The 15,530-nt window shown below is 48.7% G+C and overlaps 1 protein-coding gene across 2 annotated transcripts in view; it reads left to right on the forward strand.

The window, feature by feature from the left end:
• The window catches only part of KIAA1755 (KIAA1755 ortholog), a 40,494-nt gene that overhangs the window by 9,494 nt on the left and 15,470 nt on the right, over positions 1-15,530 (forward strand). The window contains exons 3-5 of one of the 2 annotated variants that reach the window (XM_032606180.1): positions 3,497-4,835; positions 5,319-5,516; positions 13,175-13,298. In XM_032606180.1, coding sequence (XP_032462071.1) covers positions 3,497-4,835; positions 5,319-5,516; positions 13,175-13,298 — 1,661 coding nt within the window. The remainder of the gene's footprint in view (positions 1-3,496; positions 4,836-5,318; positions 5,517-13,174; positions 13,299-15,530) is intronic. The other variant, XM_032606181.1, reaches the window with a different exon arrangement.

Below are 15,530 nucleotides of genomic sequence, written 5' to 3' on the forward strand. Positions count from 1 at the left end.
CACTTCAGCCCCACAAATGGACAGGAAGGTCACTTGGCCCTTTACCCTCTGACATCTAGGAGTCAATCACGTTTGCACTTTGACTAACAGGGAGGGAGGCCAGCCTTGTGGGTTCTCTGGCCCCCCAGGAACTGGCATTGTGGGCATCATCTGGCTGTCTTGGCTGAAGTGGTGCAGCTTCAGTGGAAATAGTAGAGAATGTCCCAGACCTTCCCTGGAGCCCTCGTGGCATCAGGACTCTCACTTTCTTCCCTGGAGACTCCTTCAACCCAGATCTCAGGGAGGCCTCTCCTGAGGCAAAGGGGAAAGAAAAGTGTTTCAGGCAGGACTCACTCGCTGCAAATGACAGATCCTTACTCAGACCAGGACAGGGTGATTCGGACCAAGGCCCAAGATGTTCTGCTGATCAAACTCCTCCAGGACTCTTTCTGTCTCTTGTCTCTGCTTCTACTGCTTGCCAGAATCATTCTTACAGGCTAGGTGTTTCTCAAGGCTGGAGCCCAGGGCAGCACTAGGATCAAAATCCTACTCTGGAGAGGAAAATGAACTCCTTCCCATCAGCTGCAGATAGAAAAAAATCACAAGGAAGGATCCTGATTGGCCAGGCTCGGCTCCTGTGTCCCTGCTTGGACCAATCACTGTGGCAAGAGGAATGGGGTACCAGGATTGGCCAGGCTTGGATCCTGTGTCCATGCTTGGACCAATTATTGCAGCCAGAGGAATGGGATACCAGGATTGGCCAGGCTTGAGTCATATGCCTATCTCTAAGCTCAGAGGGTGGAGACTGTTTTAAGAAAGGGTGGGGAGAGGCCTTTGGAGACCAAAGCCTCAGAAGCCCACTGCTAGAACTTACCCACACCCTTCACAGAGTTGCTGACTCTGCCGTACTCTTCTGTTATTCAGTGCCCACCCCTACTGCCCCAGCGTCAAGAATCGCTAACAGCATCTTAGGTCCTACTAGCCTTTCCTGAGTTGCTCACGCCTGTCGGAGACCTGGCACATCAGGAGGACAGATAAGCAGAGGGACCGCGTGCGTCATTTTAGTAATAGAAAGAAATTGGATGTAGCAGCTAAAAGTTCAGGCTTAGGAGCCAGAATTAGAGATGGTTGGAACTGGAAGGAAATAGATCATTCATTTAAGCTACTTAGTACAGTGCCTGACACACAGAAATAGCTCCATACACATTTGCTGTTCTTTTAGGAGAAGGAAGAGTCTCACTGAAACATTGCAGCCAATTTCCACATATCCATGTTGACATCATTTAAGCCATATCCTCCCCATCCTTATTTCTTCTCCCTGACAAGCTGTACAAATGCCTGCTTCCTTTATTTGGCCATTAAAACTGCATTTGCACTCTTTCCCCATTTCTTCTAGGGACAAGGGTCACAACATTTAGATTTCTTTATTTCCAATTATCTTTAACTTTAATCGTAATTATAGGTGAATTCGTGTCGTCTCAGAGCAGGGGGTAGTAGCGTGGGATTCATGTATGCCCTCAGGAGTCAGATGCCCCAAGTTCAAATCCAGGCTCCATCACTATGAAGTTGGGGGATCTATGTCACCTCTCTGAGCTTCAGTTTTCTTATGTAGGAAGTGGGAATGTTAATAACACAGGATGTATGTACCTCACCGAGATGATACACACAGCTTAGCCCAGAGCCTGGCATGAAGTAATTGCTCAGTAGCTGCTGGCTGTTTCTTTCCCACTGTCTCCTTTCTCCCTCTGAAATAAGAATGTACCAGCCTCAAAGTCTGCCTTTATAACCACCAGCACCCAGACAGACAGCCACCATCAATGAGGTCTGGAGGGACTAAGGACAGATACAGCCGACTCCAAATGTGAAAGTCTAGGCACAAGTCCTGCTTTTGCTACTTTTCAGCTGTGTGACCATGAGGCAATTCTTTAGCCTCGGTTTCCTCATCTGTAAAGCTGAGGAACTTTCCTGAACTGCCTGCACCACTGAGTTACTGAGAGTCAAATAAGATGATCGTAACAGTCATTTCTATGGTGCTTTGCTATTTGCAAAATACCTCTGGACTCTTTCGTCTGGTTCACTGAGAAGGTGATGGAAAGGATGTTGTAAACAGCAGAAGGCTATGTGGAAAGGCTGGAGTAACACAGACTCGTGGGGTTTATGCATATGAAGCTTCTTGGAGACAGCCGAATCTGCAGTGAAACTGAAATGAACTGGTTTATCAACATGGTAGGTACAAGTATGGTCAGATCACATTATTTCCCCAATTAATAATTCCAGGAAACACCTGCTTAATTAACAGGAAGTTTAGTGTCACCCTCTGGAGGTCTCCTATATACACATCCAAATTATATGAGATTATCCAGGGCTTATTCAATCTGTAGGAATCAGATCAGACTCTTTTCCAAAAGTCAGGTAGAGAAAGACCTGTTGTCAGTCTGGTGGAGCTGTTGTTTCTGTTGTTGCCACATGGTGTCACTGTTGAACACTGGGTCTGCACAGCCCTGACAGCCCCCTGGAGAGGCCCCAGGATGACTTGCTGTGTCTACCTATGTAGAGAATTGCTGGCACCTTCTGTTTAAAATTTTTTTTTATTGTTTAGCCTCACCTGCCGTGTTGTTAACTGCTAATGGGAAATAAATAAATAATAAACAAACAGATAAATTTCAGACCCAGAAGAGCAGAATGAATTTCCAGGGCCATCCAGCAAGTTCGTGGCAGGGTCAGATTTCCTAACTTCTCACTTAGTAGTGTTTCTACTTCACTCTGTAATCTCTCTACTTTACAAATTAGAGAATGGAATAAAGGCAGTAAGTAACGTTTTTTAAAGATTGAAAATCCTACAGTTTTTCAAAAGGTAAATATTGTCAAAGGGAGAGGGAAATAATATTTATTGAATGTCTACTTATTATATGTTATGCATTGTGTTGGTTTTTTAAAAAAAAACATAAATGTATTTATAATCTAACTTAATCCTCACACCAACCCAGTAATACCACTATGTATCATTATTCCTATTTGCAAATAGGGAAATTGAGACTCAAAGAAGTTAAGTCATTTGCACAAATTAGTGATTCAGACCTTGGAAGCCACGTCTCCCTGGCCCTAAAGGGGTGGGTTTAACTTGAGCTGGCTTGAGAGAAGTTTTGATAGATGGAGAGGAGAAGGGAGCCAGCAGGACGATCCTCGTGGGAAAGGTGCTTGCTAACTGGCGCCTGGCACTCAGAGCTTTTCTCCTTTGGCCCAGTAGGCTAGCAAGTATTTTCAAGGTCAGGGCCAGGACTAAGGTGAGCAAGAGGCGTGGGAGGCACAACATTGAAGGAGGCGCTGCCTCTTGGGGCTGTGTGACTTGCAGGATGCTGAGAATGGAGCCTCCTTGGATGCTGTGTCCTAGGCACCTTTCTTGCCTCACCTGAGCCCCTGACCTGTCCAGGGTTCCTTCTGAGAGAGGGAAGGAAGCAAACCCGTGGGCGGGGTTTTCAGGGCCAGATTCTCTGATGCCAGCCCCTTCTCTTTGCAGACCCCCTACTCACACCACCTCTTCCTGCATGAAGGCTGGCCGCTGTGCCTGCGGGATGAGGTTGTGGTCCACCTGGCATCCCTCAATCCCCTCTTATTGCGCCAAGGTGACTTCTACCTCCAAGTTGAGCCCCGGGAGGAGCAGTCCGTCTGCATCATGATCAAGTGCCTCTCTGTGGACCTCCACACAGTGGACACGAAGCCTGTTCCTGAGTCATCTTACCCTATACTTTTCACCCAAGCCTGGCTGGAGGCCATCAACAGTGACTTTGAGGGCAGTCCCCTACACAACTGCCTGGTAGCTTCAGAAGACGGGATTGCCCCTGTGCCCTGGACCAAAATAACCAGCCCAGAGTTTGTGGATGACAGACCCCAAGCAGTAAATGTCCTCTCCCCAGCCTGGAGATCCCTTCAGTTAGAGGCACTGGATTTGAACAGCCCCCAAGAGCTGCACCAGGCCAGGTCTCCAGGCAGCCAGGTGCTACTTGCCCAGAGTTTGGCCAAGGGCAAGGGCGGGACACATGGGGACAAGTATCCAGGACTCATCAAAGTGGAGCAAGCTGGGCCTGGGGAGGTGGGCTTCAGGGTGGACGAAGTGGCCAGCCAGGACTTGGAGGGGGATTATGTGGCTCTCCTGGACTTTTCCCAAGAGAACCGAGGAGGGTCTCCCAGTAAGGAGGTGGAGACATCCAGTGGGTTTCCTTTTGGCGCACAGAAGGAGCTATCTGGAACTAAGGAAATCCCTTTCTCTCAAAGGATACTGCCTCTCTCAGGGGCCAATGGGGGGCCTTCTTTGGAAAAATGGACTTGTGAGAAGCCAGCAAGTTCGGGGGAGAAGCCCTGTGTTTGTGACTTGAGGAGAAAGGTTAATCATAAAGTTCCCACCCAAGACTCAGAACACCAGCCCCAAGAGCCCTACCTCAGCGTCCTTGTAAACCCACTGCATTGTGCCTCTGGCCTCGGGTCAGGTGTCTCAGAAGAGCCAGCTCCCTCCAAGACACAGGGACCTCTGGGAGACTCAGAGAATATAGTCCAGTTCAATCCGGGACCAAAACAAGCATCCTCTGCCCAGCTGCGCCCAGCTTCCCCTCCTGCTTCTCCAGCCCCTGCAACCAAGATGGAAGAGAGGACCCAACAGGGAAATGGGAGACTTCCCAAGCCTGTGACCAGGCCCTGTCAAAACACTTCCCCCACTCCTGGGCTCAAATTCTCTTTCTTAAAGTGGCAGAGGCAAGGCCCTGTGACTCAGGAGAAAGCCTCGTTCCAGCATGACGGGCCCTGGAAAGTCTTGTGTTCACTCTACTCTCCCAAACCCAACCGAGACAAGTGCTCGGGGAAAGGTAAGCTGCCCACTCACTCAGCTGGACAGGGGAACCCTTCTCTGCATGTGATCAGGTGACAAGGTGCACAGGCTGTCAGGGGCAGAGACCCACCTGGACTGGCTCAGTCTCAGGGATTTAGAGCATGGGGTGGCATGTCAAAAGGCTTGAGGTCTCATGGGCCTGGAATTGCGCAAGGTTCTGTGATTGTGTTGAGATGGCCTGAGTCTACACCCCAACTTGGCCACGCACTGGCTGGGTGACCTTGATCAAGGACGTAACCTCTCTAAGTCCAGGTCTCCCTGTCTATACAATGGGGATCTGTCTGCCTCCTCAAGTTGTTTTGAGGGTCAAAGACACACCAGAAGTAAGGAGCTTAGCACAATGCCTGCCCCATAGAAGGAGATCAATATTGTAAGCTGTTACTATTAGAAAGTGAAAAAGAAAACATTTTCCCTGGGAAAATCCATCTTCTGCTTAACACTCTTTGTTGTTTTTTTCCAGCCGGAACAGCTCAGACCAAAACATCTGGCCCAGACGCTGACTCAGACCCACTGACCGAGGAAAAGGCTGGCTTCCCAGAAGCTTCTGAAGGCCCTCCAGAAAAAGGCCCCACTCTGAATGAGGAGCCCCCAGGGCCTGAGCCCAGGTTTGGGGCTCTGAGCATGGAGATCTTCCATTCCAGGATAGCATGCCTGCCAGGTCCTCAGGGATTGTAGGGGCAAGTGGAGGTGGAGGGGAGAGAGCTGTGGGGATGGGGAATGGGGCTGGGGTCCCCGAGTACCCTCAGATGCGGGTGGGTATAGGGGAGGCAGGGAAAGTCCTAGAGGCCTGTGTGCTGGATCAAGCCTCCCTGGGACTCAGATTCCATATGTTTCCAATGAAGGAGGTTAAAGCAATTTCTAGCAATCCACCCATCCATCCATCCTTCCATCTTACTTTCAGCGAGGCCATCAAGGTGGATGTCTTAGGTCAGGTTCCCTAGAAGCAGAGCCTAAGACAGGGATCCGTGAAAAAGTGATTTATTTTACTGAGGGTTGCTCTCAGGGGAAGGGGAGTAAGGGAAGCAGGGCAGGGCAAGGGAGGAGCTAAGCCTGCATGTGGCCTGATTCCCCGGGGGAAGGGGGGTGGGGGATGGGGGGCGGTTCCTGCAGCATGAATTCCACCACAGAGATGGTTCCGTCTGAATGTTCAGGGGCTGACTTTTGTACCCCTGGATCTGTCAGTCATCAACTGCAGCCTGATCCTGGGATGGGGATGCAGGTGAGCCCATGATCCAGTTCAACTGAGGGCAATTCTTCAGACAAGGGGGCATCTCTAAGCCAATTTACAGCCAATAATTACAGTCTCTGGGGGATGGGTGCTCTGGCCTGATGAAGGGGTCTGGTTGGGCATTAACATCATCCGATACTGACAGCATTATCACTCCTGTTTAATATTTATTCATCTTGGCAATTAATATTTATTGAGCACCACTGTGTGCCACGCCCTGGGCTTAGCACTGAGGATTCAGCAGGGAACCAAGCCTGCCCTCAGGAAGCCTATATTCTAGTGATGGAGAAAATTCAACAGGTTGTTACAATACAGTGTAAAGAAATTGACTGCGGGGCAGTACAGGGGGCCGTGGGAGGACAGATGAGGCCCCTGGCCCAGGCTTGGGGTGAAGGAAGTAATGTGAAGCTCAGTCCTGTAGTATGAGTAGGTATTATCCGTGTAAAGTGGTGGGAATGGTGTTCCCAGCTGAGGGAACAGCATGTGCAAAGTTCTGGCAGCAAGAGAAACCACTGTGCTTTCTGGGAACTGACTGTTCTGCAATTCTCTTTTACTTCATAGACTGCTAAGTCTCTGCAGGACACGTCTGTGGGGACATTGCTCTGTCATTTTGAAGCTCCTGGGGAGCATTGTCTGTCATCTTCTTGGTCATCATTGTTGAAGCTCATGCTGTTTATTCCCATATTAATGTACACAGAATCTCACAATCCTTTTAGGGCTGTCATGTTACAGGAGCTCAGGTTTTATACATCAAAGTCCCTGTTCTTAGAGGCTAGAGACCTTCATTCTAGTTCCAGCTCTACCCCTAGCTCCCTGTGTGACCTTGGAAGAGTCACTTGCCCTCTCTGAGCCTCATGCTCCTCCTTGTGTAAGAGGAGAAGGAGAGGAAGCAGATTGGACTTAACTCGCTGTCACTCTTTCCACAATTACTCTCTTGTAAATTGTTTGGCTTGCAACATATACTGATGGGTCCCAAGTGCCCAAACAGTGCCTGGCACATAGTCGCTGCTCAAAAATATTGGAGTGAATGAACATTCTCACATGGACGTTCTTTCCATTCCCTTCCTCTACCTCCTCTTCATCAGCGATCTTGTCCTCATTACCCCAGCTACTCCTCCCATGGCCGTCCCCCATAACTCACTGCTCCCTCCCTCATTACAATGTCTCTCTTCCCAGATCACACATTACCTCAATTTTAATAGCCCTTTTGTCCCCCCAGAACTCTCAACCCATTGATCCAACCACCTTTTCACTGTCCCTCCCCATGTCCATCGTGTCCCCACTTCCTCCTTCCCAGCCTGCATTCCATGGCTCATCAATGTGATCACTTCCTTTTAAACACTCTCATCTCCCTTGCCTTTCTCTTCTGCCTTCGTACTTTCCTGGAGAAATCCCAACCTCAGTTAAATCCAACTCTCTGTCCGCTTTCCCCCCTTGCACCTTTACAGCTGAACGAAGCCAGAAAGTCCGCATAACCACACCGACTGGTTGCCCATTTGATTCCTGATCACTGGCCTCCAGTGGGTACCACTGGTGCCCATGGATCCTGTTACTCTTCCAGAGTCTTGAAAGGTGCCCCTGCTGTTCTTCCTGAATGACGATTTCACACCTGCTCCCTCCTCTGACCTTCACCACCATCTCCCTCAGCCTTACTCTCAGTTGATGACCTTCCTTCTTGTTTCACTGAGCAAGTAGAAGCAACCAAAAGGAACGTCCACAAACTCCTGCCACCCCATTTAGCTACCTACCTGCATCGGTACCCACCCCCTCAGTATTCTATTCCAGATACAGGGAACAATCCCTCCACTGGTGCACTGCACCTCCCCACCTACTCAAAGACATCCCTCTGGCAAGATTCTCCTCTCTTCTCTACATAATCACCTTCCTCCTCTCCATTGGACCATTTCCATAAGCATAAGAGCGTGCCCAGCTTGGAATGACCTATTCTAGGCCCCTATTCTCATCTTTCTTTTACATCAAAACCCCACATAGGAGTTGTCTGTGCTCCATATCTCAGTACCTCCTCTCCTCTTATTCTCTCTTCAACTCACTCTAATCAGAGTATTTCCTCCACCTTGACATTGGAGCATGTCTTTTCAAGGTCACCAATGACTTCCATGTTTCTAGATCCAATCGTCAATTCTCAGTCCTCATCATCCTTGACCCATCAGCAGCATTTGACACAGATGACTGCTCCCTCCTTACTGAAAGTCCTTCTCAACTTGTCTTTCTCTTTCCTCTCACCTGGGTTTCTTCCTATTTCACCGGCCACACCTTCTCAGCCTCCTTTGCTGCCTCCTCCTCATGTTCAACCTGGAAACCTTGGAGGCTCCCCAAAGCTCAGTCCTTGGACCCCTTCTCCTCTCCCCCTAGACTCACTTCCTTGGCAATCTCATCCCATCTCACTGGTGAATACTTGTTTTAAGTGTTGTCTCTACACTGATAACCCCCACATTTATTTTTCCAGCCTGGACTCTGCCCGTGAACTCCATACTCATCCATCCATCCGTGTACTTGATGTTTCTACTTAGATGTCTAACAGGCATCTCTAACTTAACATGACCAAAGATGGACTCCTGATTTCACACCCCCCTGCACCCTTCCCAGCCTTCTAATCTTTCCTAGAACACTAGATCCTGGAGGATTTTCTCTTACACCCTACATCCAATTTGTTAGCAAGTCCTGTCAACTCTTCCATCAAATTATATACAGAATTTGATGACTTCACACCACCCAGGGCCAAACCAGCATAGTTGCTTGCCTATTACAGTAGTATCCTCACTGGTCTCTTTGCTTCCATTGGAGTTTCCTTGTACTGGAAACAGTCCCCAAAGTCTGTGCTCCAAGATCAAGATCTGCTCCAGGCCAGTCCGTGTGAAGCAGGCATCCCAGGCTCCCTATCAGGATCTTTCCCTCACCTCCTTGCCTCCTTTCTTCTCCTCAGATCCCTTCAGCTCCAAACTTTCCACAAAGATCTGTTCTCAGGAAAGAGACTAATCAACACTAAGGTGTGAATGACTGCTCCCATTCTGAGGGTGGGAGTTACATATTCCTTTCCAATTGTGGTCATAGCAAATTACCAGAAACTCAGTGGCTTTAAAAAACATAAATGTAATATCTTACAGTTCTATAGCTTAGAAAGCCCAGATCTCGCTGGGCTGAGATCAAGGTGTCAGTGGACTGTGTTCTTTTCTGGATACCCTAGGGGAGAATCCATACCTTGTCTTTTCCAGCTTTTAGAAGCTGCCTACCTTCCTTGGCTTGTGGTCCCTTCCTTCACCTTCACATCCAGCAACAGCACATTCTTCTGACCCTTCATCTATCTTGATATCTTTCTCGGACTGGCTGAAGCCAGGAAAGGGCCTCTACTTTTAAGGATCATGTGATTCGATTGGGCCCACTTAGATAATCTAGGCCTAGATTATCTCCCCCATCTCAAGATCCTACCTTAGTGACATCTGCGAAGTCCCTTTGCCAGGTAAGCTAGCACATCCACAGGCTCTGGGGATTCCAGAATGGACACCTCTGGAGCCATGAGTCTGCCAACCACAGGCACAGAGCCTCTGGAGAGGGCTTTTCACAAAAAGCCCCTGATGCAGAAGAGAGGGAACAGGGTCCCAGGGGTTGAGACCTCACCCTGAGCTTTCAGTTGCTCTGTACATATCTTTAAAATCTTTGTCTTTAAAATTTCTATACATAATTATAATTCTTACAATTAAGAATTATATTTACACTTTCATAGAAAAATGTATATTTCAGTATTTTAAAATTGCTTGCCAGTTAAATTACTAGCATTCCCCCCACCCCAAGACTTGGAGTGAGTGCTTTAGAAGGTACAACAAGTTTTTCAGTGCCTTTGGGTAACACCACCCACCACCTCCCAACCTGCTGTCTCCATTTCTTCCTGAGATCATAACCCAATGTGAACAGCGCAGCTTCCAGCCAGGCTCTGAGATGCTAACGATGGTATTCCTGGCACCAGCTGTCAGACAGGGTAGCATCTGGAGCAAGGGGGCCTTCCAGGTGTAAGCAGATCAGGTGGACAGCTGTCCGTCACTGCACTGCACTCAGACGGCATCTGCGTGCTCAGCCGGCCCTGGCTGTGTGCAGAGCCCTGTGCCAGGCAGAGCTTGGCGGGGGGACCAGACACTTGAACTGGTCACTGTGTCCCAGTATGGAATGTCCTGAGTGCTTGAACCCTTTGCTGCTCAAAGTGTGGTCTGGGGATCAGATACATCAGCGTCACGTGGAGCTAGAGAGAGATGAAGAATCTCAGGCTTGCTGGACCACAGTGTACATTGTAGCAAGATCCCTAGCACACCAAAGTTTGAGAGGCCCCACTCTGACCATTTATTCATTGGTCAATTCCTGACATTGATTATTTGCTCCTGTCCTGTGCTGAGCACTGGGATATAAAGAGTTTAAGCCAGTGAACACCCTTAAGGAGGCCTCAGTCTTGCAGGATCTAAAAGAGGCCTAGGTTTGCTGGGGGAACCTGGGGTGGGAGAAAGGTCTCTCTAGAGGGCAGGGAGGATGTCTTCCTGGAGGAGGTGGCATCTCAGCTGGACTTTGAAAGCTGAGGAGAGTTTCGCCAGATGGAGAGGGGACAGGGAAGGGAACCTCTGGCAGAAGGAACAGTGTGAACACAGGTGGGGAGGTGGGAAAGGGTCAGGCTAATTTACGCAGTGACAGATGACCCATTCCAGCTGAGCCATTGGTGACATAGCGTATTAGTCTGCTAGAGCCGCCCTAACAAAGTGTCATAGGCTGGGGGGCTTAAATAACAGGAATTTATTTTCTCACAGTTCTGGAGGCTAGAGGTCCAAGATCAAGGTGTTGGCAGGGCTGGTTTCTTCTGAGCCTCTCTCCTTGGCTTGTAGATGGCCATCTTCTCCCTGTGTCCTCACATGGTCTTCCCAATGTGTGTCTGTGTCCAAGTTTCCTCTTCTTATAAGGACACCAGTCATATTAGATTAGGGCCCACCCTAATGGCCTCATTTTAACGTAATCACCTCTTTAAAGACCTTATCTCCAAATGCAGTCACATTTTGAGGTATTAGGGGGTTAAGATTTCGACATATGAATTTGCGGGGAGAGGACACAATTCAGGTCATAACCCAAAGTATATGAAATGAGGCTGGAAGAGTGTGCAGATCCTGGGGAGACTTAAGTGCCAGGTTGAGAAATTTGTGCTTTCTGCATGAGGCCATGGGGAGCCATGGAAGGTTCTAGAGCAGGGGAGTAGCACCACTGGAGCTGTGATTGAGCTCCAATACAGCAGACAAAAGCTCATCTCTCGGTGTGGTCCAGGGTCAAGGGCTGAATCAGGCATGACCCCCACCTTAACTGGCAAGTTGGGTACTGTGGCAGACGGGGAAGCTGCTTCCTCTCTCCAGGCCTCAGTCTCCTCATCAATAAAATGGGCCCAGGGACATAATGTAGCATTTCCTGACCCGAGGAACCCAATGGCTTTGAGAGGATTTCAGAGGGATATGTACAAACATCTCTAACTTCGCAAGTTATGTAATTTTTTTCATGGTTTAATTATTTCACTTTTTAAAAACTTTCTTTTATGAATAATTTCAAACATAGAGAAAAGTAGAGACTATAGGATAATGAAAACCCACATACCCATCACTCAGATTTAATAAATCTTAACATTTTGGCATGTTTCATCTTTTTTTTTTCCTGAAGTATTTTAAAGTAAATTACAGATCTTCATAGTTTACCTGTAAGTATTTTAATGTGCATCTCTTAACTACAAGGACATTTTCCCTAATAACCACAGTGTCATTAAGCACACCTAAAAAAATTAAAAATAATTCCTAATACCACTCAATACCCAGCTCATATTCAAATTTCTCAAATTGTCCCCAACAAAATGTTTTCCTTTTGGAATTTAGTATAAATGAATATTAGGAAAAATCAAACCCATGATATCAAGAGGATATAAAAAAATATATATATACATATATATGCACATATATGTACAAATATATATATTTGTATATACAAATGTATATATTTTTGCATAAAATGTATATACAAATGTAGATTTTTAAATTTTTTAATTTAAAAATTTTCAAACATATGTGAAAGAAAGAATGCTCTAGATGGTTGCACCCCTGTGTTAAGGCAGCACTTGTGAAGGTGGTTAAGTTTGTCCAAGGCTTCATGAGCTACATAGGGTCTCACACACTTATACACTGTGGAGGGTTGTACCTGCATGCGGTAGATCCTACTCATCGCAGGGTGGCCTTGAATGAGGTGACTCTGGGGGGCAGGGCTCCGAGCCCAGGGTGCAGGACAGGCTCGGTTTCCAGAGGCCTGGGACTCTTTCCCCCTGTACTTCCCCTTCCCCGCAGTGTAGACAGGCTGTGCTGACCCCCTGGAACTCAGACTCTTGACCCCTGTGGGGAACACGGAGCACCCTGTCCTGATTCCTGGAACAGGAAATAGTCGGTGGAGAACTCATGGCTGGAAGTCAGCAAGAATAAATAGTGAGCTGGCAGCCACGGGCCGCACACTCACCACACGGAGGGCTGAGATGAGGGCAGAAATGATGATTGTTATAACGACTGCTTTTTATTAGGCCCTTGCCCTGTGTCAAGCGCTTCTCAGGAACTGTTTCATTTAGTCTTCAAAATACCTTCATAAGTTCAGTATTGTATTCTCCCCACTTAACAGATGACTAAACTGAGACTCAGAGACACACTGACTTGCCTAAGGACACACAGCAAGTCAGTGTGTCCCTTAAATATGGGTTTAAGCTGGGACTTAAACCCATGTCTGTGTGACCCCAAAGCTCATTCCGTGAGCTTCGTTTCCCAGGTTGCCCAGTACAGAGGGTGACCAGAGGAGGGTGAGGCTGCCTCTGCATGGAGGAGTGTTTCAGGGATGACTTTTCTGAGGAAGTGGCTTTTGAGCTGGTCTTGAGGGATGAATAAGAGTTCAGAGTTCACAGGGGGAGGAGAGAAAGGGTATTCCAGGCAGAGGGACCAGTACAGGCAAAGGCTTGGAGGCCACAGAGCAGGTTCCCGTAGAGGGGGCTCCACCAAAATTCTCAGTGTTTGTGCTTTCTCCTGTAGGAGGTCGAGACAGGGCAGGGCGACCCCTGCTTCTGGTGTCAACCACCAAGGGGCCCTGGGAGGCACCATGGTGCACGGCCTCAGAGGTCACCAAGCTGTTCTCCTACCTGTGCACCATCCCCAGGTAAGGGGCTGGGCTAGCCTGACCACCCCATACCCCCTTGACCTCTCAGTCTAGAGCCCAGCACCAGGTAGCAGATGGAGAGATCCTTCCATCCAGTCATCTGTTTCCAGAGCTGGTCCTGAGCCAGATGCTGGGGGGAAAGCAGGACAGACTTGGTCCCTGCCATCAGGGCGTTCGCAGGCTGGCGGGGGAGGTGGATGGTGTGCAAGAAACAGACATGGACAAGCAGCTCTCAGGGGTGTTAATGTGGTGAAGAAAACAGGGATGTTGTAGATCAGTGGTTCTCAAACTCAACAGGCATCAGAATCATCCAGAGGTCTGTAAAAACAGATGGCTGGGCCCTACCCCCAGAGTTTCTGATTCACTAAGTCTGGATAAGGACTGAGAACATGTATTTCTAACAAGTTTCCTGGTGATGCTGATGCTGCTGGGCTGAGGACACATTTTGAGAGCCACTGTTGTAGAGTGAGAAGGGGGTGGGGGGCAGCTAATTTCAATTGAGAAATCAGGGAAGGCTTCTCTGAGGAGGTGATAATTGAGCTGGCATATGAATTATAAATATTTTTTGAACAAATGAAGGAAAAGGTGAATGGATAAATGAATGAATAAGTGAGAGAGTAAAAGAATGAATGAGTGATGAGTGACCAGGCTGATTTCTAACACCTCCCCTTCCCTCCACCACCCCATTCAGACTTCATGTTGGACTGGCTGGGGAAGAGGCACCATATTTCCTCTGAGTCCCAGCCCCCAGCCAGAGCGGTCTCAGAGGTGGTATTTGCTTGGGACTGTGGCTATAGATCCCAACCTAGAGGTTCTGCTGCTGGGGTAGGGGGTGGAGGGACTGATGGAACCCTTTGGAACCTTCTCCACCCCACAGGAGCCATCACCACCACCTGCTGGACACTGAGATTTTTCTTCTTGTCCAAAGTGGAGTGGCTTTTCTGGCCTGAGGAGGAGATGGAAACCCCCATTCTGTGCTAAGTGTCATGGTAGACAGAATGCTGGAATCCCACCAACTTGCTGTGTTACCTGTAGGCGGTAACCTCCCCTCTCTGAGGCTTCCCTGAAAAAGGGGGATGACCAAGTGGGCTCTGAAAACCAAGCATGGTCACAAGAGGTGGGGGTGAGGTGCAGTGTGAACTATGCATGGGGTTCTCGTATGCTGGGCTGGCTTCTCCACTCCATTGCTGGGCACCTGCCCTGGGCCAGACTTCATGCTGGACCATGCTAGGGACCCAGATACTCCTATATTGGGCCTTGACCTCTAGGGGCAACCAGGCTGGTAGTGGAGGCAGGTGGAGAAATAAACCTGTCTCCCAGCATGGGCATAGCGAGAGGCAGGTGAGGTGTGAGGCACGAAGTCGGAGCCCTGGCCTCACCTCCGAGAGCCTCCTCTCACTGTCTGCTATAGCACCGCCGTGTACCTCGGTTTCCCCCCCTAGGATAGGGATGACAGCAGACATTGACATGCCTGTTACACGGCGCAGTCCCTGAGTACTTTACAGTAATGAATCCATCAGTCCTCAACACAGCCCCCTGAAGCCCGCACGATTATTATCCTCCCGGACAGGTGAAACAGCGTGCCGGGGTGAATGCCATAGCTCCACCTCCCCACTGGCCACCTCTGGTTTCGTCTGTGAACTGGGTGGTTGTAAGGCTTGAAGGCGGTTGGGGGTTATTTTCCCAACTTGGCTGAATGGTCAGGGCACTTGGAAGCATAGACTCCCTGGCTCCACCCCCAGCCTGCTGGACAGATTTCTTGGGGGGTGGAGCGGGGGTGGGGGGTGAGGAATTGGTATTTTAACAAGTCCTGCAATTGGGCCACTTTGGAAAATCCTAAGGTAATCACTGAAAAGTGCACTATGAACCCATGAAGGTGTTTTGGCTGCAAGTAACAAATTCCAATTCAAAATGTCTTACCTGCTAAGGAAATGTATCAGTCTATGTCTCTGCCTTCTATCTCTTTGTAAGAACTTTTTTACGGAGAGGATATCTTTCCCAAAAGCCCCCAGCAAACATCCCCTCACATCTCATTGGCCAGAAAATGTCACATGTTCCCTATCTAAACCAATCATTGGCCAGGGGAATTGGGTCTACTGTGGGCCTCAACCAATCAGAAACCAGCCCCTGGCGGAGGGGAGACGTGATTATATGGAAGGAATTGGATTCTTGAACAAAGTGAACCTTCTGCCCACACAAAAGGGGTGGATGAAGGTTAGGTGACTCCTACTG

This window comes from Phocoena sinus, chromosome 15 (genome assembly GCF_008692025.1).
Source record: "Phocoena sinus isolate mPhoSin1 chromosome 15, mPhoSin1.pri, whole genome shotgun sequence".
Classification (NCBI taxonomy): domain Eukaryota; kingdom Metazoa; phylum Chordata; class Mammalia; order Artiodactyla; family Phocoenidae; genus Phocoena; species Phocoena sinus.